The sequence below is a fragment of the Lactuca virosa genome, chromosome 5, assembly GCF_052849685.1.
Source record: "Lactuca virosa cultivar CGN04683 chromosome 5, Lactuca_virosa_CGN04683_v6, whole genome shotgun sequence".
Classification (NCBI taxonomy): domain Eukaryota; kingdom Viridiplantae; phylum Streptophyta; class Magnoliopsida; order Asterales; family Asteraceae; genus Lactuca; species Lactuca virosa.
In genome coordinates this window covers 181091201-181113720 of record NC_136430.1, presented here as the reverse complement: position 1 = coordinate 181113720, position 22520 = coordinate 181091201, and the positions used below count along the sequence as shown (strand labels likewise).

Genomic DNA, 22520 nt, shown 5'->3' with positions numbered 1-22520 from the left:
TGAAACCCTTTATACTGCCACGCCTCGTGTTTCCGCTTTAGCGGGGTGTGACACATCTTCATCAGCAACTGCAACCATGCAGATCTTTCCCTTGCCTTTGATGTTGTTGAAGTCTTCGTCTTCATCTCCCGACGACCAAACTTGATGATTCCTTTTGACTTGTGCCACATAGGCTCTCGCTTTCTCTTTCTCCTCCATCTCTTGAGCCATTCTGAGGTATAATGCTTTATCCTTCACAACATTCGCTTTATAGTCTTTGGTGAAATGATTTTCTTTGTTACACTTATGGCAAATGATAACATCATTTTTATCTTCTGTTGAGGTACCGGAGTCAGTTGGCTTGACAGAATGCGGTGCCTCCTTTGGTTGATGAGTGTTCTGAGGTTGAAATGGGTGAGGATTTTTGGGATATTGAGGATGATTGTTTTGCGGATTGAAGTTTCGGTTGAAGGGAGGTTTAGTGTACTGCTGATTTTTTCTAAATGATGCTGGTGGTAAGGTTCATATGGTTGGGTGGTTCTAGAATTCTTCTTCATCATCATACTCCGTATCTGCTTCAAAAGACTGTGGTGGGTTGTCATACGAAAGAGGGTAAGGTTCATATGGTTGGGTGGTTCTGCTTTGCAGGGTTTGGGCTAAGAGAGCAAGTGGACCTCCGAAGTCTGCACAATCTTTTAGCACAATGGATTCTTGTGCTTGGAGTTCGCCATATAACTTGAAGAAAGATAGTGTGTGAATCTTTCTATCTCATTGAACTATCATTTTGGCAGTAGTCCAGTGCTTTCCTAAGCCGTTGAGAAACTGGAGGTTGGTTTCATGGTTGCTTCGTACAGTACCCGCATTTGATAGCTTTGTAACAATGAGATTGAACCTTTCGAATGAGTCTTCAAGACTTTCACCAGCATGAGATTTAAAGTTGTTGAACTCATTGAGTGTAGTGGTGAGCTTCTTGTCTTGAGCTTGTTCTGAACCTTCATACAGATTATTGAGGACATCCCAGATCTCCTTGGCTGACTTGCAGTTGATGATAGTGTCGAAGTTGTCTGGGGCTACTCCGCATGAGATTTCATAAAAAGCAACAGTGTCACTTTCCATTTCATCTAGATCATCTTTCGTGGGACGATTCTGCGTAGTTGTTCCTCCACCTAGTCTGGCTTGAGTACCATCAGTTTGAACTGGAGTGAGAACAGGAACGTGAGGTCCTTCCTCCACAGATCTCCATACATCTCGACCAAGTCTTTTCAGATATCTTTCCATTCTTTGAGACCAGTGGTGGTACTCACTTGCAACAAGTATCGGTGCCTGGTTAGAACCACCAACACTGTTGGAGACATTTAGAGATAAAGCTTGTGCCATATTTCCTTGTTTTTTTAAAATTTTTTATGAAATAGAGTGAGCTCCAGTGGTATGGAGGGCTTTTCAAAATAATAGTTTCGTTCAAAAAGCAACCACTTTGGCTCTGATACCAATTGTTGAGAGAAAAACTTTTGAGAAACACTTGAACAAACGTTAGTACAAGCACTACAAGAAAAATGACTTACAGTCACACCAAAAAAGTGTGACCATATGCGTATAGTGACATTTTATTTTTTCACTGAAAGTGTGATGGAAGGTGACGTCATCGTATGGGTCTTATGGTCACTTTAAAATGTAGTGTCCGTATAATATGAAAACATGTGGCCGTATTATAAAAGTGTGGCAAATGTGTATGGAATTTTGTTCCTTAAATATCCAATATTGTAGCGTTAAACCGTCAGTAGACACATTTATTTAGTAAATGTGGTGACTGTATATCACCAACTTTCGACATTCATGATGTTTTAGTATAGTTGTTTTCTTTTATATTGTCACACAGTTTAAATTTTATTAAGACTATTGTGTATCTTTTGTAAACATGTAATTCCGGTGAGCATGACCATGTTTGCTAAATGGTCACATGTAATTAATTCCATAAGTGGCGAATTGCTAATAATTAGTCACAAACAATAATCAATTTTTGTGACAATAGCCTATCGTATAGAGACACACAATTAAGTGAAATACAATCATAAGTATTATAAAGACACATATTTTGTTAAAATTAAGTACTATTCGGTATCGTATCAAGACTATTGGGTATATTTTAGACACATATAATTACGGTGAACATGTCCATGTTCGGTAAATGGACATATATAATTAATGATGTAAGTGACGATTTGCTAGTATTTAGTCTCAACAACAATCAATTATGGTATTTATTTGCCACATAAATTGTTTTTTATGTTGTTATTGTTTAACTTAGTCACAAAAACTTTAGAATAAACATTATCTTAAAACAACTGTAGACTCATAATTCTTGTATATTATGGCTATTGTTAACCATTTAGCCACACGTTAAAAAATGATGTAAAGTAACCATTGTATAATTTTAGAGACATTGAAAACCTATAAAACATGGCCAAATTTATATTAAAGTCACTTTAATTTAATATTTATTGTTACTTTTTGTACATTGTAGACACATCTAAAAAATTTAAATTAAAGTAACCAAACCCAACAATATGAAACAAAAGCAAAATTCATAATTTGATATTAGTAATAATTGAAATCCAAATCCATACATTAAATTCCTAATTAAAATACCAAAAAAAAAATTGTCCTAATTTCAAGAATTTAAATAATCGTAAAAAAGTCAAACACATCATAAACCAAAACCTAAACATAACTAGGCATTCATCTTATTTGTATTGCTCCTTGTCTTCTTGAGAAGAGCATCAGATTATATGTAAGTTGGTTTTCTTTTCTTTGAGTTTTGATGTTGATGTTCTTGATGTGATATAATTTTTGGTACCTATAACAACATTGAAACAAAAAAATTGAGTTCATCAAAAACTTAGTATACTATTTTATGAAGAAAATAAAGTGTAATGCACAAAGTAGTGAACATAATTAATCAAACCTTTGACTCGGTTTGCACAAGGTATTTTGGCCATGGAACAAAACTTTTATATGCATCCTCAACTAATGTGAATTCTCCAGTTTTACGGATCCCGATCCCAGGAAACTTCATTGTAGGTTGGTGATATGTTTAGCTTTCCTTCCATAAGGATCATGGGCAACTTCATTGTTGGTTGATGATACTTTAACTATGGTGCCTGGTTCACAATCAAACAACTCACTTAGGGGAATGTACAAATAATAGCAATATACTTTACTTTTGAGTTTTAATTACCGATAAAGTTTTATCCAAAATAGCATCATACTTTCAAAGCATAAGGGTTTAATAAAAAAAATAAAAAAAATAGGAATAAGAAATGAAAATAAGATGTTATGTTAGACAACTAAATGAAATTATATTGTTATTTCTTTCATTAGGCCTCTAATTTGAGCTAGATGCAAGAAAAAGCAAGGTATTCTCATTTTATTCTCTGGTATAATATTTTACTTTCATCTAATCTTCTTTTTGCAATAGTTTGCCGCCATTGGTAGTGTAAATCAAGGATTGACTCTTACAAAAACTTCAATGTTGGAATCTACAATAAGGTTGAAGGAATCAAACATATAGTCAAAAATCGTAGGGTTCATATCAAAATCGAGCAAAATATTGCTAACCTTCAGATCACGATGAGTGATTTTTAATCTTGAATCTTCATGTAAATAAATAATTCCTCTAGTAATCCCTCCCCTATGATTTTATATCGTTTCGGCCAATCTAACTGCCCATGTCTGTTTGGATCTGTATTAAAAAAACATCGGAGATTGTAACAAATTCATACAAAAAAGGTTAAAAATAAATCAGATTTGGTGTTTTGGCTTATTGAAGAGAAAGTATTCGAGGCTTTTGTTGGATACATATTCATAGATGAGTAATTTTTCGTCCGAATCGAGGCAAAACCCTAAAAGCCTCACAAGAATTCGATGTTGAAGCTTTGCCATTAAAATGGCTTTATTTATGAACTCCTGTGAACCTTGTCCAAATGATTTTGATAGTCTCTTTACTGCCACATCCATCCCATTGTCTAGAACGCCCTGCAATTATAATGTGATATTGTTTTCTTTTTTTTAGAAAACAGAAATAACCAAGCCAGATGTTGGCTGGGCACAAAACTACGTACAAAGGAGTTAGAGCTCTACACAAAGGAGCTAATTAACCAAGCATTCCACTCAATTTTATATTTACTACACCTACTACTAATCTAATTAAAAGCTACCGCATCCTTACGTGATCAAACACAACATCACAAATTCCATTTTTGCCCTTAAAGAAAGCTTTGTTTCTAACTTTCCAAATATCCGGTGGTTTTGAGTACATCAAGAAGTTGATCCGGATAGTCAAACATAGTTTAAAGAGTCAACTTTATCTATGATATGAAGTATTACACCTAGATCTTGAATCTTGACTTCAAAGAAAATAAACAAAAACATGATGAATGGAATAAATAATTTTGTGATCTGATATGGATTTTGAATGTTTTTTTGGTCAAAGTTAAAGAAATATTTTACTTAGACCAATGGATTACCATAGACCAGGGACTCGATTTTCAAAGGAAAAAGAAAAGACAAAAAAAACTACATATACACATCTGGAACTCCATTTCAGCCTCAAACAGTTCTATAAGAACTACATTTACGCATCTAGAACGCGATTTTCAGATGAAAAGGAAATGGAAATCTTACCTGCAGAAGTTGGAGGACGCGGACGCGTGAATGGAGAAGTTATCGGAGGTAGAGGGGAAGCCGGCGATGGAGGCGGTGCAAATTAGAGGGTGGCGACGAACCTGAAGGGAGGGACGCAAAAGTCTCGGCAAGAGGAAAGTTGAACCTAATTCGAAAATTAACAAAATTCCAAACATAAATCAACCCAAAATCAGGAAAAATGAAGAGTTAAATGACGCTTCTCGATCAATTGAACCCTAATAGTTATAGAATCCGAAGATCTAGGGTTAAATGTGTGATGAAGGATTGAAGGGGAATTGTGAATTCATACCAACAACCTTGAATGCGGAACACGAAATCGATGGACCCACCTCCCATCGGTCGGACGAGAACTCGCCGATAGAGCGAGTAGCTCTCAAGGTTCTGGTGATAGACGACCTAACTCTATCGGTAGATCCTAGATAGTCACCTCGTGCGCCGATCAAACAAGAAATTGGGAGGGAAAAGCTATAAAATCTCATTCAGCGGCCAAAATAAACTCATTCAAAGACCAATCGGGAACTAAAGAAATAGACGGAACGCCTTTTAGGAAAATACACTTCAGAGTCGACAACGCATGGCCGGTGGCGTAGATCGTAGTGCAAAAGCTGAATTTGAGGGATTCTTAAGCGGAGAAACATATATGAGAGAATGGAGCCCTAGACTGAATATTTGGGAAGACACTGAAAAAAAAACAATTAATAGAAGATAAAGATAAAATGAATTAATATTTGGGAGGGAGTTTAAATTTGGGGTACGTAAAAGTGAAATTCAAAATAAAATTTTTTTTTTTTGCGAAATTGAAATTTTCATTTGAATAATGTTGTTTAATATATATATATATATATATATATATATATGTGTGTGTGTGTGTGTGTGTGTGTGTGACAGTTTTTTGAGACCAATGCAATATTATGATACACAAGGATGTTTTTTTTGTGATTATACATTTCGGATGCCAAAAAAAATATATGGACAATAATGGAAAAATAAAATAAATTTGAGCCTTAAGCCATAAAACCTATGTCATAAACCTTAACACATAACTCTAAATCCCTAAGTCATACATAATAAGCTATGAGTTTGTGGAAATAAGTGTACAAGTATATATGTTTAGGGGTATGGGTGTAGATATAAAGGTGATGGTACATGTGTAGTCATGAGCTAGAAGTCCTTATCCGTTAGTCCTACATATCAAACCCTGAGTCATAAGACATAATCCCTAAACCAAAAGCCATATGCCTTAAACCCTAAGCCTTGAATCATAAGTCATAAGTCATATAAGCCATAAACCAAAAGCAATGTGCCCTAAGCCTTGACCTATAAACACTACGCCCTAAGCCATAAACCATAAGCCTTGAACCCAAAGCACCAATCTATAATTCATAAACCATAAACCATAAGGCATGAGCCCTAAGCCTTAAACCTTGAGCCTTAAGCCATGAGCCATGAGCTATATGTCCTAAGCCATAAGCCATAGTGTATAAGCTACATAAGTTATAATCCATAAGCCATAATCCATAATCAATAAGCCATACAACACACTTCCTTAAGCCCTAAGCATAATCTATAATACATAAGACACAAGACATAAGCCTTAACCCTTAAGTTATAAGCCATAAGCCTTAACCCCCCCCCCCCCAGCCCACGCCTTACACCATAAGTCCTAAACCATAAGCATTAAGGCCTAAGTATAAGCCATAATTTCTTAGCCTTAAGCCAGATTCCCAAAGTTCTAAACCCTAAGGCATACACCCTACTCCCTAAGCCATAAGCCTTAAGCCTTAAACACTAAGTTATAAGCCATATGCCTTAAACCTTAATCCATAAGCCTTAAGTCATACACCAGAAGCCATAAGCCATAAGTCATAAACCATAAGCCATAACCCCTAAAATATAAGTGTTAAGCCTTAACCTATATGCCCTAAGCTATAAACCATAAGTCATAAGCCACAATTCATAAATCGGAAACTTCGAGCCTAAGCCATAAGTCACAAGCACTAAGTCTGAAGTCTTAAGTTATACATTATCATCCATAAATTACAAGCCATAAGACTCGAACCCTAATCCTAATTTCTAAGAATTATGTCATAAGTCTTAATCTGTGAGCTATACGCCATAAGCCATAAGACTTAGCCCTATGCTATAATCCATAAGTCATAAGTCATAAATCATATACTTTGCATACATACACCTACGCATACCCCCACCCCCCACCCCACCAACAGACACGCACATACACACATAAAATTAAATATTAGTTTTGGAAATACAAATTATTATATCACAATATTTATTTTATTTTGAGTATAATACATAGATATATATAATTTAAATTTTTTTTATGTTTAGTTATAAATTAAATATTTTTATAAATGAATATATATATATATATATATATATATATATATATATATACACACACTTGACATTATTAAAGCCAAAACATAATAAAAATAAGAACTATATGATTTTTCATATAAACATGTTAATCTAAATAATTTAAATTTCCCACCAAATAAAATAAAATTTACATTTCCCTCTTTCATATAATTTCCCCCACCCCCAAATTTTAAGCACCCTGCATCCAAATGTCGTTCAAAATTCACCAAAACAATCAAAAATTGAATCTGAGAATAGGAACATCCCACTATCCTTTTTCCCCTCCTCTCTCGCTCTTTGCGGTTTTGAATTTTGATCCATCATCTCTCCGCCTTAAACAATAGCCACGACAGCATTGGGAAATCGAGGTCAACAAACACTCGCCAAGTCAAAGGAGATAATAAAATTAAGCCAAGAGAAATCCAGTGGATGTCATCTTCGATTCACCTATTGTTCACCTTCTCGAGTCATCGCCATCTTGCCACTCCCATGATCTTTTTGGTTCAGATAGGTAAGACTTACGAGTCAGAGATTCCCTTCGTACAATTCTCAAACCTCGTCGTCGCCATCGTAAATCTCAGGCCTCGTCATTTCCGTCGTACATCTCAGGCCTCATCATTTCCGTTGTATTCCCCTCTTCTCGTCTTCTTTTTCCTTAACCCAGGTAAGCACTAACAAACCTCTCTTGTCTTGATTTTGTTCTTAAGTAGATCAAGACACAGACAAAACAATATTAAATAAGCATGTTAGGGATGTATATATCGGGGAAATCATTAATAATGATTATATTTATAGAAAACTTTCCATCTTTTTAATCAGTATATGCATTCAAGTATACTAATATGCATATATTAAACTTACAGTGCTGATTCCATAGAGCGAGCATGGCAGATTCTTGATCAAATTCCTAGTAGAGGTACTGGTGCATAAATGCATAAATGCAGTTTAAGGGTTTAAGGAAATGCACTATATCTTTTTTGATAATGTTTTGGATACAACAGGATGGGGACTTGAGGTCTCTGAGCTCAAGAAGCAACTGGAAACTGCTAGACAAAAGGGTATTACTATTAGAGCCCTTGTTGTCATTAATCCAGGAAACCCAACTGGCCAGATAAATCTATATTAGTTTTTAAACACTAATAAATGTGTTTTCTCTATGTTATGATAATTAAATTCCAGAATTTTATTGGCATTTTAGTAAAAGTGTGATTAGGTAGGGTGACATTCATCATTCATGTACATTATGCAGTTTTATCAGGAAAACATTTATGTCCCTGAAAAGCACTTTCACTCTTTTAAGAAAGTTACTCGTTCAATGGGATATGGTGACAAGGATATTCCCTTGGTTTCTTTTCAGTCACTGTCCACAAGGTGGCATCAGTGAATCTTTGTTCGAACATTTATGTTCAAATTCTTGCAAGCCTTATTATGAGTCATCCAAAGATTGGAGATGAATCATATGATTCTTATTTTGCTGAAAGAGATGATCTGCAAGGCGAGCAAAGGTCAGTTAGTTAATTCAATTGTTAATTTGTTTGCAACTCTTAATTTCTTGATAATTCTTAATTTCTTTTTCCTTGACATATTGAAACTACAGACATTGGAAGATGCACTGAACAACTTAGAGGGTGTTACCTGCAACAAAGTAGAAGGTGTAATGTATCTTTTCCAACAAGTTAAGTTGCCAATTAAGGCCATAAGAGAGGCAGAGAAATCTAAAAAAGCTCCGGATGCATATTATGCAATTCGCCTTAAGGGTTTTGTAATTGGCATCAGGGTATCAAGGGATTGTTTTGTGTTGTTTTGCTGTTTTGAGACTATTTATGTTTTGTTGTTTTGTAGTTTGTTGTTGACTTGTTAAATTCCACTTGTTGCTGTTTTAAGATCATTTTTCTCGGTATGATCTGCTGGTAAAACAGAAAAAAAAACAGTCTTTTGCTCATTTGCAACTTTGTATTTCAAGTTTTTTCTCATTTAACATTTTTTGTATTAAATTACTGATTTGCCCTTGTGCCTATGCAGGTCTTCACAGCCCTAGCAACCTCCTTCCGTAGCCTTCAATCTCTCAAAGTTCAACATCATTTTTATATAGAAGGGTAAAATGGTCATTTACTCTTATTCATAAAGTTTATTTGGTCAAATAAAGAAAGAGTCTCTAGTCTTTGTTCATTTAACAACTAATTAATGGAGAAAACATCATTTCACTGACTTTCTCTATTAAGTTGTTATTTCAGAATGTTAGTAAATGACCATTTTACCCTTGAGTGTTTTGAGAATTTGTAGTTGTGTATTGTGTTAGGATGAGCATAATTTGTGCCCGATTTGTCGACATGAATTACGGAAAGACGATCATGAGTATGAAAGTAGGAAGGAGAGAGAAAAGGAGGCTGAAGAAGAGAGGAAAGGAGCTGCAAATGCAGTGGGAGGAGGTGAATATATGTATGTATAGGTCAAAAAAGAAAAAAGAAAAAAAATTATTATGTAGGCCATAAAGGTGATCCCTTCATATTGGCCTCTCAAGCACAACAAGTATTTTACGTGACAGACCCGCTCGATCAAAGTATTTTACTGTAATGGTAGATGACGTGTTATAACATAAACTGCATATTATAGCAACGTACTTTCGTCATGCAATGTAAGACAAACTTGTATTCTTTTCATTTATTTATCATACTTTTCTGTTAAAGGAAGTTGTATTCTTTTCGTTTTTTAATGGTGTATGATCTGGTGCAATTAAAAGAATACATGACAAAAAAGGGCAATTTGGACCTTTCTTATGGCTGTTACCGAAACTCCACCATTCAATACAACTATATTGTTATTTGTTTTTGTTTTTATATTCAATTTATTTTATTTTTTTTGGTTTTTTCACAAATTGTTTCTGTTAAGGTAACTTTACAAAACTACCATTCAATTTCTTTCATTTATTTATACATCCCTTTAAATGAAAATAAAGCAATGTACTTTTGTAAAATGACATGATTTACCTTTTTGTTCATTTTTAATTCTGCAAAATGATATCAAAGAAAAAAATGGTCAATTTTACCAGTCGTCCAAAATGTCTAAAATTGTCATTTTTTGGAATAATAACTTAATCAGGAAAAAATTTCAGTTTTACAGCAACAAATTTTCAAATTATGAAGACTATTCTTTAAACTTACAAATACAATAGTACAACCAGAATGAACATTACATAATTATAGTAACATATTTAATGAACGACCCCTAATTATACCGATAAGACAATATTGTTCTTTTATAACTATATTTACATATAGACACATATAATAGCTGTAATCATAACTAAATGCTACCTACACTCACAATATTTGTTTCTTCTCAAAGTCAATTCATCATATTTTGACACACATAATAAAAGGTACATGACCATAAACAACCAATACTAACTTGTTTTTTTTTTAAGAAGTTGTAATCATAATATATATATTTTATTATTTTATTATTATTATTATTATTATTTTAACCACTTGGGTTGTGGTGACTTGGTAAGGCATGTGGAAGATATGGTGGATAATCTATTGACCCATGTTCAAATCCTGGCACTACTCAGCCTTTGTGGCCATGGAGGTTCGCCTGCAGTGACTCCAGGGCATGAGGCAAAGCCTCATGTTTGCAGCGGGGGATTAGTCGGTGCGTGAAAGCTGGTCCAGAAACCCTCGTTAGGGAAGTTCCCTTTCCAAAAAACTTGTTTTTTTTTCTTTCGTTAACTAAGTACAACTAGTACAGAACCGCCCTATGGACACACAAATATTTAGTGTGACCATATGTATCACCTTTTAGCTACTTTGTCTGTTATGTGTCTAAAAAGCCACCAGGTTATAGACACACATACAACTGCCTCATGTCACAATACGTTTATCTATTGTCTCTTATAAAAAAGTATGACAATCTTAATCGATACATGTGGCTAATTGTGACCTATGGCCTCAATGTTCGAGTGTGACTAATATTTGTCACATTTGGTATAATTAAGTGTGGTTAAAGTTTTGATTATCTATACAATGGCCACACAAACTAATTTAAATATATCCAAAAACAGTTTGTAAATTTTTTTAATGGCCTTTGGCCACACTTTTAATAAAAAGTGTGACAGACCGTTTTTCGGAAAGTGTGACCGTAGGTCATTTTTGTACTAGTGAAGTATATAGTTGCGGAATCAAGATAATCTCAAGGGATCATAAGAGCTCAACAATAATAAGAAGTTAGAGGTTAGAGTTGTTAGATTGTTAGATGCGGAAAAGTAAGTGCAGAAAAGTAAGGAAATATTCATGACAACAGTTATATATAAAGTAAACACTATGTTGATTCTTAACAAGGTTTGCAGTCAAACCAAGTTAGTTCACGTGATCAGCTTAAAATGATTGAAGTCTCAACGACTTGCTCCGAAGAGAGTTTGATCTTAGTATTTTAGTGTAATTTCAGTAAGATCTTTTAAGAGTAAGAATTTAGATAGAGATAATGGAGATGTAGTTGATAGATATATTTCATTCAGAAAAAAGGGAGCTCTATTTATAGAGTCCCGAGAGGTTTACACAAGAAATAAACAAAGACTAAAGTACTGATAAAAGTGTCCATGCAAGGCACACTGGACAATACAATGTAAACAGAAAAGTTAAAATAAAAGTCTTTGTTGCGGATAAGGGAACTGCGGTAGACTTCATCTTCATCAGGTTGCGGTATTAAGAGTCATTGCGGTAGAGAAATAGATTGTGGTATGAATGATCGTGCGGTAGCCAAGTTGTGAGGGTCACTTCTTGTATCGACACCCTTCAATGTACTTTGCTTGGTTTTGCTTTGTCTAACAATCTTCTTCCTTATGGCCATACTTCTTACAATTACCACATTGAACCAGTGAACCTTGTGATCTCCCTCGTCCACGACCACAGAATAATGCTCTACCTCTTCCTCGACTAATGGAATATCTACCTTGTTCTTCTTGGATCTGAAATGCACGTTCTCTGTCTTGAGTCTGAGTTCTATTAGTTCTTTCATTCATGTACTTGTAGTGAGAGCATCAGTTCATCAAAGGAGAATGTTGCAAGATCCTCTGACTCTTTAATAGTCGCCACAACATAATCAAATTTAAAAGGTAGACGCCTCAGTACCTTTGCTACAACTACTTCATCAAAGATTTTATCTCCATAAGCACGCATTTGAATCACAATCGAAGATGCTTTTGCCAGGTACTCTTGAAAAGTTTCACTTGCTTTCATGTTCAAGGTCTCGAACTGCCTTCTTAGGGACTGGAGTTTGATTGTGATCACCTTTGTTGATCCTTTATATTTAGTTTTTAGAATGTTCCAAACTTCTCTTGATGTGACTGCTAGAGTTACTTTAGGAAAGATTGTTTCATCAACTGCTTGTTGGATGAAAAACAAAGCTTTTGCATCTTTCTTTTGATTTTCTTCAACGTGTCTCATCTGTGCTTGCTTCTACATACCCATTTTCAACAAGATCCCACAAACATTGTGACCTGAACAAAGTCTTCATTTTGGTTCTCCAAAACTCATCGGAGTCTCCTTTGAAGATTTGAATTTGAGGTTGAGACATGCCGATAATGTTGAGGTTTTGTGCCATTGAAACTAACCGGTGAGACTTAGGTATGCAACCTAAGCTCTAATACCAAAACGTTGGTTCAAAAATGTTGGTTCAAAACAAATAAAAAATGCTAAATTCTGAAAAGCTCTCGTGTATTATTCAATGATAAACATAAAAGACAAGGCATTTATAAATAGTAGAACTTACAACTGGAAATTAAATGCAGGAAATATGGAAAGATTTAAGTAAATGCAGGTAATATGAAAGACTTCTAAGTGTTTTGAAGACTAGACACAAGAGACTTATTTCACTTTATTTCACTGAGCAACTAACATTGACATTGAATTCAGTCTTCAACGATATTCATATTGTTTCTTTAAGCATAAACAATGGGTTATTTAGGTTTCACTTTGCAAAGTCAATATGTTTGCTTGCCATACGTGACTTATAGATGGATAGAAGAGAATCATCTTCTCGAGCATTTATAGAGAAATATATAAGACAAGGTAGTATAAATTTTGCAACTTATATAATATTGATGTATTGCATAAAAATATTGATGATGCCTTTTAATTTTATGAAAAGTGTTCAAGTTTATTTTTTTAATTTTTATTTTTTATTTTTTTGAAACAACAAACTATCCTACTCCTAATCTAATCCTAAACACCACATATGTCTCCTAATGAGACTTGAACCCAGACTTGAACCCATGACCTCTTGTTTGAGAGAATCACTCCTTACCGTTACGCCAAAGACCCTTTGGTGAAAAGAGTTGAAGTGTGTTGCAGAATTGGCATATCCTTTACAAATTCCGAGTTCTTACTTGGAAGAATAAAACAATAAATGGAATCACAATTGATTCACAGCTTAATTTCTTCATAAATACAGAGTCATATTTAATTGCATCCAAATTGAAGAGGGTGTGGAGATGAATTGTTTTTAAGCTGAAATTCCTGTTAAATTGGAGAATTTTTCTCACAAGAGTTTTGGTGTAAATTCTCTAGATATGTCAAGATCCAAAATAGCATTTTGTCGATTTAAAGAATACATTTGGCTTTTTATGTTAGCTTTTTTATTTGTTTTGACGACGCAAATGTTGCATCAAAGAGAGTTTTTGTTTGTTGATATGTCTCATGGTCCTCTTACTTATCTGTATGATGAATTGATTTTGAATATACATTAGTATATTTCATTCTAATTTCAATTTCGTTGTCCGAACCCACTCTTATTTTATTTGTTTAGGTTAACTCGTTTTATGGTTAAATGATTTTTTGGTTGAGGATACTGGAGATGCTTTTCGGTATTTGATTTTCAATTTAACCTTCTATTGTCTAAACCAAATGCAAATGATGAATCTAATTTAGGTTGATCTAGATGAAACCAAAATCAAATAGTATTCTTTTTTTATGTCCTTAACAATATTTCTTTAAAATAGTTGCAAAAAAAACAAAAAACAAAAAAAATAATAAATAAAACCAAAAAAACAAACAAAGTGAAAATAAGAAAATGTTATAGAAATGGTCCTTTGTAGTTTTTCGTTTATATATTTCAGATATAGTCCAAGAGCAAATTGGTTATTTTAGAAAAAATAACTACTTAAAAGTTAGTTTTAACGTTTGGAAGACTAACTATATTTGATTTTGAAATCATAGTAACCATCGGTGTTACATTTCTTAATGTTATTCTCATCACGCCACATTTTGGAAACCATAGGTATCAATCATGAAATTTTCTTTATAAATTTAGACAGTGCTTTTTTTGTAATCCATAATGCTTACAAAGTTACAATCAAACGGTGCATTTTTTTTTTAATCTATGTCAACGACGATTGCTTATAAAAATGACCGAGCTCTTTTCAAACAAGGCGTGACCCAACTTTTTTCAAACCGGGAAAAGAGCATTTCGAACCGGCGTCACCTTTTCAGCTCATCATGATGAGCTGAGAATACAAAGAGCAAGAACTATATTAGTTATGTACAAACCAAGAAAATTGTTTATAAATATTTAGCAAGTTAATTAGAGGCTATAAAAAGTGAATTAATTTTTTTTGTTTTAACGTATGGACAAAGTAAATTGTATTCTAACATTCAACTTGTGACAGATTGGTCCAATTAAATTCACTGCCGTGAGTCTTATAATAATCATTTTAGAAGACTGCAACGGTTGGTGAAGCGCGAGCACACTCTATAATAATACACATTTGAAAAGCACATTGGAGTCCTATAATACTCTTTTTGCTAGCCGGCCAAGACCATTATAGTCTTATAATATTGCAAGCTGGAAACAAATTATTGCATAGAGTTTTATATATAGTTGGACAATAGATGCAATATTATTATGTCTTTCAACTAGGGGTGACAACTCTCGACCCAACCCGTCACCCGACACCGACCCAACCCGAAAATAGACGGTTTGGGTTGAGATTTTTGACCTGCCAACCCGTCAACTCGCCAACCCGTCAACCCGTTTATTTCATGGGTTGGGTTGGGTTACATGTTTGGGCTCATGGGTCAACCCGCCAACCCGTATATATATATATATATATATATATATATATATATATATATATATATATATATATATATATATATACTCTTCTAATAAAACAGTATATTAACTGCCATGTGGCATCACCTTAGTCCCTCGGTCTTGACTTTTCCCGCTCAAATGTTAGAACTAAAATTCCAAATTTGCCCTTCATGTTAGTAATTACTGAAAATTCGAAAAATTTGAAAAATATTTTATAAATCAGTAAATATTTAAATCAGGAAATCAGGACATTTGAAATTTGAATTTTCAATTATGCTATATAATTCTGCAACAAATATGACATGTAAATTTCGGATTCCCAGGTATCTTATTTTAAGTATTTACCTTGAGCTTTAGGGAGGGACTCGGCGAGTAGGCGCTCAGACTCGCCGAGTAGGATCGCGAATTCTTGCCTAGATTAATGAGGGACTCGACGAGTCAATGCGTGGACTCGGCGAGTCCGCGCTGTAAAGTGAAACCCTAAATCTCGAGCCTGAGCCCTATTTAAAGGCCTTTATGGCCTCCATTTGTGGCTACCAGTCCAGAGAGAGATACCCTAGCGATTTTGAGCGAGTTGTGAGAGAGTTTGAGCATTTTTGATCATTTTTGGTGTGATTTTGCAAAGGAGAAAGTGTTTCCAGCAAGGGGAGGTCAAGAGGATTGCATTTCAGTGGGTTTTCGGCTTGGATCTTCAAGTTTGAGGTAGCTATTTGATCCTATCCTTCTGTTTTGCTTAAGGGCATTGAATTTAGGGCTTTCTATACCCTTTTATGGCTTGTTTAGTTGTGTATAGTGTCCCATTGAGTGCTAAACTCTAGATCTGGACCTTTTGAGGTCCAGAGAGCCTGAACCATGCTGCTTTTTGTGGTTCTATGGAGGAAATGGACATAGGTTGCCATGTTAGAAGGTATTTCACCAAAATAGGCCTAGAGTGCCTTGCATGTGTACCAAGATTCGACCTTTACGTGTTTATTGGTCATGAGGAAGTCAGATCTATAGATTAGAGAAGCAGATCTGACCTCAGGAAGTCAGATGAGTGTTTTCATGGGAGGAACTCGCCGAGCCCAAAAGGGACTCGACGAGTCGAGTCGGGTTGCCCCGCGATTCGCGACCTGTGATAACCCGATGAGTGCAGGGTTGACTCAGCGAGTCGAGTGTGGACCAGGGGCGAAGAGAACACGCATGTACTCGTCGAGTCACACGAGTGCACTCGACGAGTCCGGTCAATGTTGACCGTTGACTTTGTTGACTTTTAGGGTTTAGTCAGTGTTTGGACTTATGAGCCATTAGAGGGGTAGAATGGTCTTTTACCCTTCTTAGAGAACTTATAGAGAGGGGTTAGCCTAGCCTTTAGAAGTTGTATTAATTAAAGTAATTATTTATGTGATTAGGCGGAGGCTAGTGCAGTATTTCAGAGTTCGAGGTTTACCTAGTTACCCGAGGTGAGTCTTCTCACTATACTTTACCTAGAGTGGTAATTAGAGTTATGTGATAGAGTATCTTGTATGCTATTATGTGATTGTGATACACTGCATTATTTATATGTGATTCATGTCGTGTATGTTCCAGAGTTACGGAGTTAGAACCGGAAGGTTCACAGAGTTAGGACCAGAGGGTCCACAGAGTTAGGACCAGAGGGTCCACAGAGTTACAGCCTCGAGTGGCTAATATGTGTTATATGTGGTATTTTGGGGAACTCACTAAGCATTTATGCTTACAGTGTTTTGTGTTATGTGTTTCAGGTACCAGTGAGGATCGCGGGAAGGCGCCGGCATGATCAGTACACACTATTAGAGTTTTATACATTTTGATCTTGGGATGTGTTTTTATGGATTTAAGATGTGATACATTGAGATTTGAGAATATTTGTGAATGAAATTATATTTTTAAAAGTGAAAACTTGTTTTGAAAAATTACGGTGTTACATGACAGAAAATAAATGTTAAACTCTATCACTCCATATAAATCAGCAAATCAAATTTCAATCCCAATAAATCAGCAATCGAATATCAATCGGATATATATACATCTTTACATGCGTGTGTACCTTTCTGTTTCACTACGCATAGATCAAACATTATTCATCGGGTAAGGAGACTACATTCTTTACTCTCTGTTTTTCATATATCGTTTGTATACTCATCGATTTATTTATTTATTTATTTATTTTTTGTGTTTGCAGTGTGTTTTTCCTATATCCAGGGTATATACTCATCGACTTTTTAGCTTTGGACTGCATAATCAACAAGGTCAGTTTACTGTTTTTTGTAACCTGTTAACCCTGTTTTTTATAACCTGTTAATCATGTTTTTTCCTATATCTGAATGTTTGATATTATTCATAAATTCAGCAATAGGTACTTTTATTCGTTGCTGATTATAGCAATGTATTTAATTTGCCTAAAAGTATTTAATTGTTTTTTTATAACCTGTTTCATCATGTACATGTATCACGAATTGTTGAATTTCACACTTAAAGTTTATAATCTCTTAACCTTGTGTTTTATAACCTGTTAATCATGTTTTTTCCTATATCTCAATTTGTGATATTATTCCTAAGTTCAGCAATTTGTATTTTTATTCGTTGCTGATTATAGCAATGTATTCGTTGCTGATTATAGCAATGTACTTTATAACCTGTTTCATCATGTTATTTATAACCTCTTTCGTTGAAAAACATATATATGTTTTATTTTTATATGCTAAGTTATTTGCCTAAATAACTTAAACACATGATAAAAATGTACTTTTATTCGTTGCTGATTATATCAATGTACTTTTTGCCTAAAGAACTGTATTTTGACACTTATATCATGGATTATTCAATTTCACATATAAATATTATACAATGCCTAAATTGAACCCTCCCCCCCCCTCCCCCCCGTCCCATCAACATAATCTTTAATCAATCAATTGCAGAACTGTATTTTGACACTTATATCATGTGTTTCTGTATTTACATATCTCTGTATTTAACTAACTTATTTACCCATAACTCACTTAAACAAATGATAACATTATGTATTTCTATCGATCAAAATCAGTTAAATAGCAATGTACTTTATTTTTTCCTGTTTCAATTTTTTTAAGTATATGTTTTCTTTACGATTTTTCTGTTTATATTTATAAAAAATTTGTTAAATATACAATTTTTTTTTTTATTTTCAAGGTAAAATGGAAGATATTACTCCAATAAAGGAGATTGACTCAATCAAGGACGATTTCACAATTAAGGTTCGCATCATACGTCTTTGGACTCAAAAGTCAAAATTTGATGCAAACGACACATACTCGATTGAAACGATTCTGATGGATGAGGAGGTATAACATGCATATATTCAATTATTATTTTTTTAAAAATTTATTCATATTTGTAAGCAATTATATTTAAATTTTTGTTAATTAATTATTTTTTAGGGAAGGAAAATTCATGCATCTCGTTTGAAGAGATTGTTTCCTAAATTTCAGCGCTATTTAAAAGAGGATAGTACATTATACGTCAGGAAACCTAACGTCGCACCAAATACTTCAAACTTTAAGTTTGCTGATCTGGATAGAAAACTTACTTTAAATCCCGATACAACTATAAAAGATTGTGAAACCTTTTCTGGTTCTGCACATGGCTTTGCTTTTGTTGACTTCAATACGATTCTTTCTAACAACATCCTGGAGTCAAACTCTATTGGTTGGTTCTTTTAATATTAAGTTTTCTTATATAACATCCTACTTTCTTTCTTTTTATTATAAATTCATAATTATTATTAACTTAATCATATGTTTTGTTGCTTTTGTAGATATTATTGGACACATTTTTGAATATGGGCGTATGGACACTTCGGAACAAGATAATTCAAAACACAAAATGCTCTTGCATCTTCAAGATATAGAGTATTCACCATTATTAGAAACAAATAATATATTTTCTTTTAATTTATCTACATTATTTATTTATTTTTTCAGGGATACTAAGCTTAAGGTAACTTTGTGGGGTCATAATACATACTACATGCATAATTTTATTGCTAACAATAACAACCTTGCTCCAATTATTGTTATTGTTCAATTTACCAAAGTGAAGTTTATTAATGGGTTGTAATTATATTTAACAACCATTTTTAAAAATTTTATATTTATAATTAAATAATTAATTTTATTTTCGCAGGTCGTCCTTTTACATCCACCTACTTTGATGTTAGTAGGTTGTTCATAAACAATGATATCGATGAAAATGCAATCTACAAAAACAAGTATTTTGATTGGAAATTTTCCTTTGTATTATCATATTTATTTATTTCATACTATAATAAATGTAATTCCTTTCTTTGTTATAAATGAACAATGTGGTCTCTGAAAATGGACAACAACTTTCATCAAGTGGAATCAATATGATTGCATCAAAACAAGACACGGAACACGATGACTTTCTGAAAAATCATTTGTTTTCAAACATTGATGATGTGTTTGAACCTTTGGAGGTACTTTGCGTTCTTTTTAAAGTTATTAATTTTATGCACTTTTATTAGTTTTATGCACTTTCACAAAGTAACATATATTAACATTTAGCTTTATTTAAATTTCCAGGAAAAAACGGACATTATTCTTGGTACTGTTAAGGGAATACGTCAAAACATACATTGGTATTACCTCGCTTGTAGCAACTGCAAAAAGTTAGCAAAACAAAAAGAGTCTTCTACCGATAAAGTTGATGGTTCTCATGAAGTGGCCGAAATCGTTACTTATGAATGTGCTAATCCTATATGCAAAAATATCCAAATTTCGGTTATTCCAAGGTATTACATATTCATTTTATTTAATAACAATATATGTTAATCATAATTGTATAATATAATATAAGTTAAAATTTATTTAGAAGCGAAGAAGTTGTTCAAATACACAGCTAAAGAGTTGTATGATAAAAACAAAAAGGTATTATTTCATAGTTCTAAATTACTTCTTTATGTTATACATTATATATTTTTACATACAAATTTTCTAACAATATTTATTTAGATTTTAGCTTGGCATCAGTACCGATTTGTATCCAATGGAGTTGAAAGTTGTGGTAGACAAAAAGTTGGCAATTAAGATTGATACCACAAGTTACAATGTCAATAATAAAAGTAATATTTATGGGATATCAAGGTTAACCGAGAATATAGACATAATTGATGAACTTGAAAAAAAGAATCATATTCCACAGGTTATTTTCAACAATTATATTTACTTTTTACCACATTGACCCAACAATATCCGACTAAATAGCATATTGTTTTGATCTTCTTATGAAACCTGCTAATTCTGATTCATTCATGATTGGTTCTTCAGATATCAATTTCCAAGAGACCAAAGTTGTCAAGGTTGTAGTTTTTTAATTATAATTATGAACTATTATGTTTTAATGTATAAGAACTAACTAAAAATTTTTATAGGATTGTTTTTCACAAACAAGTGGAAATGTAACACCGTATGCTAGGGACAACTCAACTGCAACAAGTCCTACAAAGTTGATTTCTAAAGCAACTGAGTTGAAAAGAAACCTTGCTACATTCATAGATCTTGATGAAATGGAAAATTTGTGAACTTCTAAGTCTGCTCGATTGTCACCACCAGATAAACAACCACCGCCCCCTTTTGGTCCCCAAGAAAGAAAAGTAAATGTATTTTACTTTTACAAACTATTTCAATTCATGGTTAATTTTTTTTCCGCATCATACACTCCTAAGTTGTTTATATTTTTAACTTTGTTGCTTTTGAATGGGTTTTGTTTTGGATTTCATGGTTTTTTATATTTATTTCTTGAACATACATTGAACATACTTAGTTCATGCTTAATTTAGTTCTTGCATAACTCAAGCCATCGACCCATATTCGTATTTAAAGTCATGCATATAACCCCATCACCTATTTTTTGCTAGAGACAATTCATTAGCCCAACGCATATATATATACACCACCTAAATTTTCATGAGATTTGTGATATGCATGGGTTTCAAATTTAATATATGGATAATCAGATGCATAATAGTCTAATGGGGTGCATGAACTTTACCAATCCTAACTGTATTTAAGTGACTTATTTACTCATAAATCACTTAAACTAACGATAACAAATCCAAGTATTTTGTTCATCTTACGTGTTCCAGCACTACACACAAACATATATTAAATATCTTTAAATAGCTTGAAAGTATTCAAAAATCAATGAAAGTGAATAATGGAAATTTTCATAACTGTTTTTACACCAGATATTCACAAAATTGACCATTTTGATGCTTCTAACTAATTCAACCATTTTTATAAGTAAATAAACCTAATGGACATTACATTTACCATCTTCACCTTCTCACCCTATATGCATATGAATTTGCCCAAAATGATAAAAATGTAATATCTTTTATTTTTTTTATAGATGAACACATCTTATGGTCAAAAAACATAGTCAATTAAGTTTGTCAAAAAACAAAAATAAAAAATAAAAAATTCAGTAATAAGTAGACTAATTAGCTCACATTCTCGTTGTTTGATGTTCATCTTGATTCCTAATCACCAAAGAATCCAGTAAAGTTCATAGTATAATGGTGTACATTAACATTACCTATCCTAACTGTATTTAACTAACTTATTTACTCATAAATCTGTTGGGTCTAAAAATATAGTTTGTACTTTACTTTTCTAGGCAATTGTATTTTTCAGTCTAAGACCGAAAACAACCTTGGGTTTACGGCTGGTGTGTTTACGGTTGTGTGGGTGTTCACGGCCGTGAACGTGTGTGCGGCCCATATATATATATATATATATATATATATATATATATATATATATATATAGGGGTGAAGAGTGGAAAAGGCCTAGAGGAGAGTCACAAGGGAGGAGCATATTGTAGAGAGAAAAACTTAGAGAGAAGAAGAGTGTGTGTGAGAGAATCTTGTGTTGGAGCATCAATCTTATCATCAATACATCATAGATTCATATTTTCTTCTTTTCCTTCTTCTTATTTTGATCTTGCATCATCCACTTAATTGAGATTTCGCACCATCAAGTGGATCTGATTGATACTCAAGCGAAATTTGGGACTTACAATCCGTCAATTTCATGGGTGAAAATATCTAGAACATTAAAATATTCACCGTCAATTCAGAAATTGATAGATTTCAGATTTTGGGTTTCACTTAGAATCATTGTGACAATGACTTCCAAGATCATAAACACAAAAATTTTGGTAACCGTCAGCCGAGTTGTTTTATACTCGAACCTCAAGGGGTACCGGTACGTGGGAATGATTTAATGAAGAAAGTTTAGATATGGGTAAAGAGTAGTTGGATGTTTCACATTAGTCATGGTGAAAATGACCTTTGATCATTAACATTTGATGCA

General features: G+C 33.4%; 2 protein-coding genes across 2 annotated transcripts; one reads left to right on the top strand and one right to left on the bottom strand.

Annotated features, from left to right (window-relative positions):
* Positions 1–12068: 12068 nt before the first annotated feature.
* LOC145112094 (uncharacterized) lies at positions 12069–12500 on the bottom strand. The gene has a single exon (XM_079048309.1). It carries the CDS (start codon positions 12498–12500, stop codon positions 12069–12071), a length of 432 nt encoding a protein of 143 aa, XP_078904435.1.
* A 367-nt stretch (positions 12501–12867) lies between these two features.
* Positions 12868–19356, top strand: LOC145112093 (uncharacterized). The gene is made up of 8 exons (XM_079048308.1): positions 12868–12873; positions 17330–17396; positions 17498–17503; positions 18316–18467; positions 18564–18831; positions 18941–19034; positions 19107–19122; positions 19309–19356. The coding sequence occupies exons 1-8, from the start codon at positions 12868–12870 to the stop codon at positions 19354–19356; spliced, it is 657 nt and encodes a 218-aa protein (XP_078904434.1).
* Positions 19357–22520: the final 3164 nt, after the last annotated feature.

Coding starts and splice junctions, on each gene's coding strand:
- LOC145112094 (XM_079048309.1), bottom strand. CDS start 12,500: ATGAGACACGTTGAAGAAAATCAAAAGAAAGATGCAAAAGCTTTGTTT.
- LOC145112093 (XM_079048308.1), top strand. Junction 18,468..18,563: donor CGATTCTGATGGATGAGGAG/GTATAACATGCA, acceptor ATTATTTTTTAG/GGAAGGAAAATTCATGCATC. Junction 18,832..18,940: donor CCTGGAGTCAAACTCTATTG/GTTGGTTCTTTT, acceptor TTGCTTTTGTAG/ATATTATTGGACACATTTTT.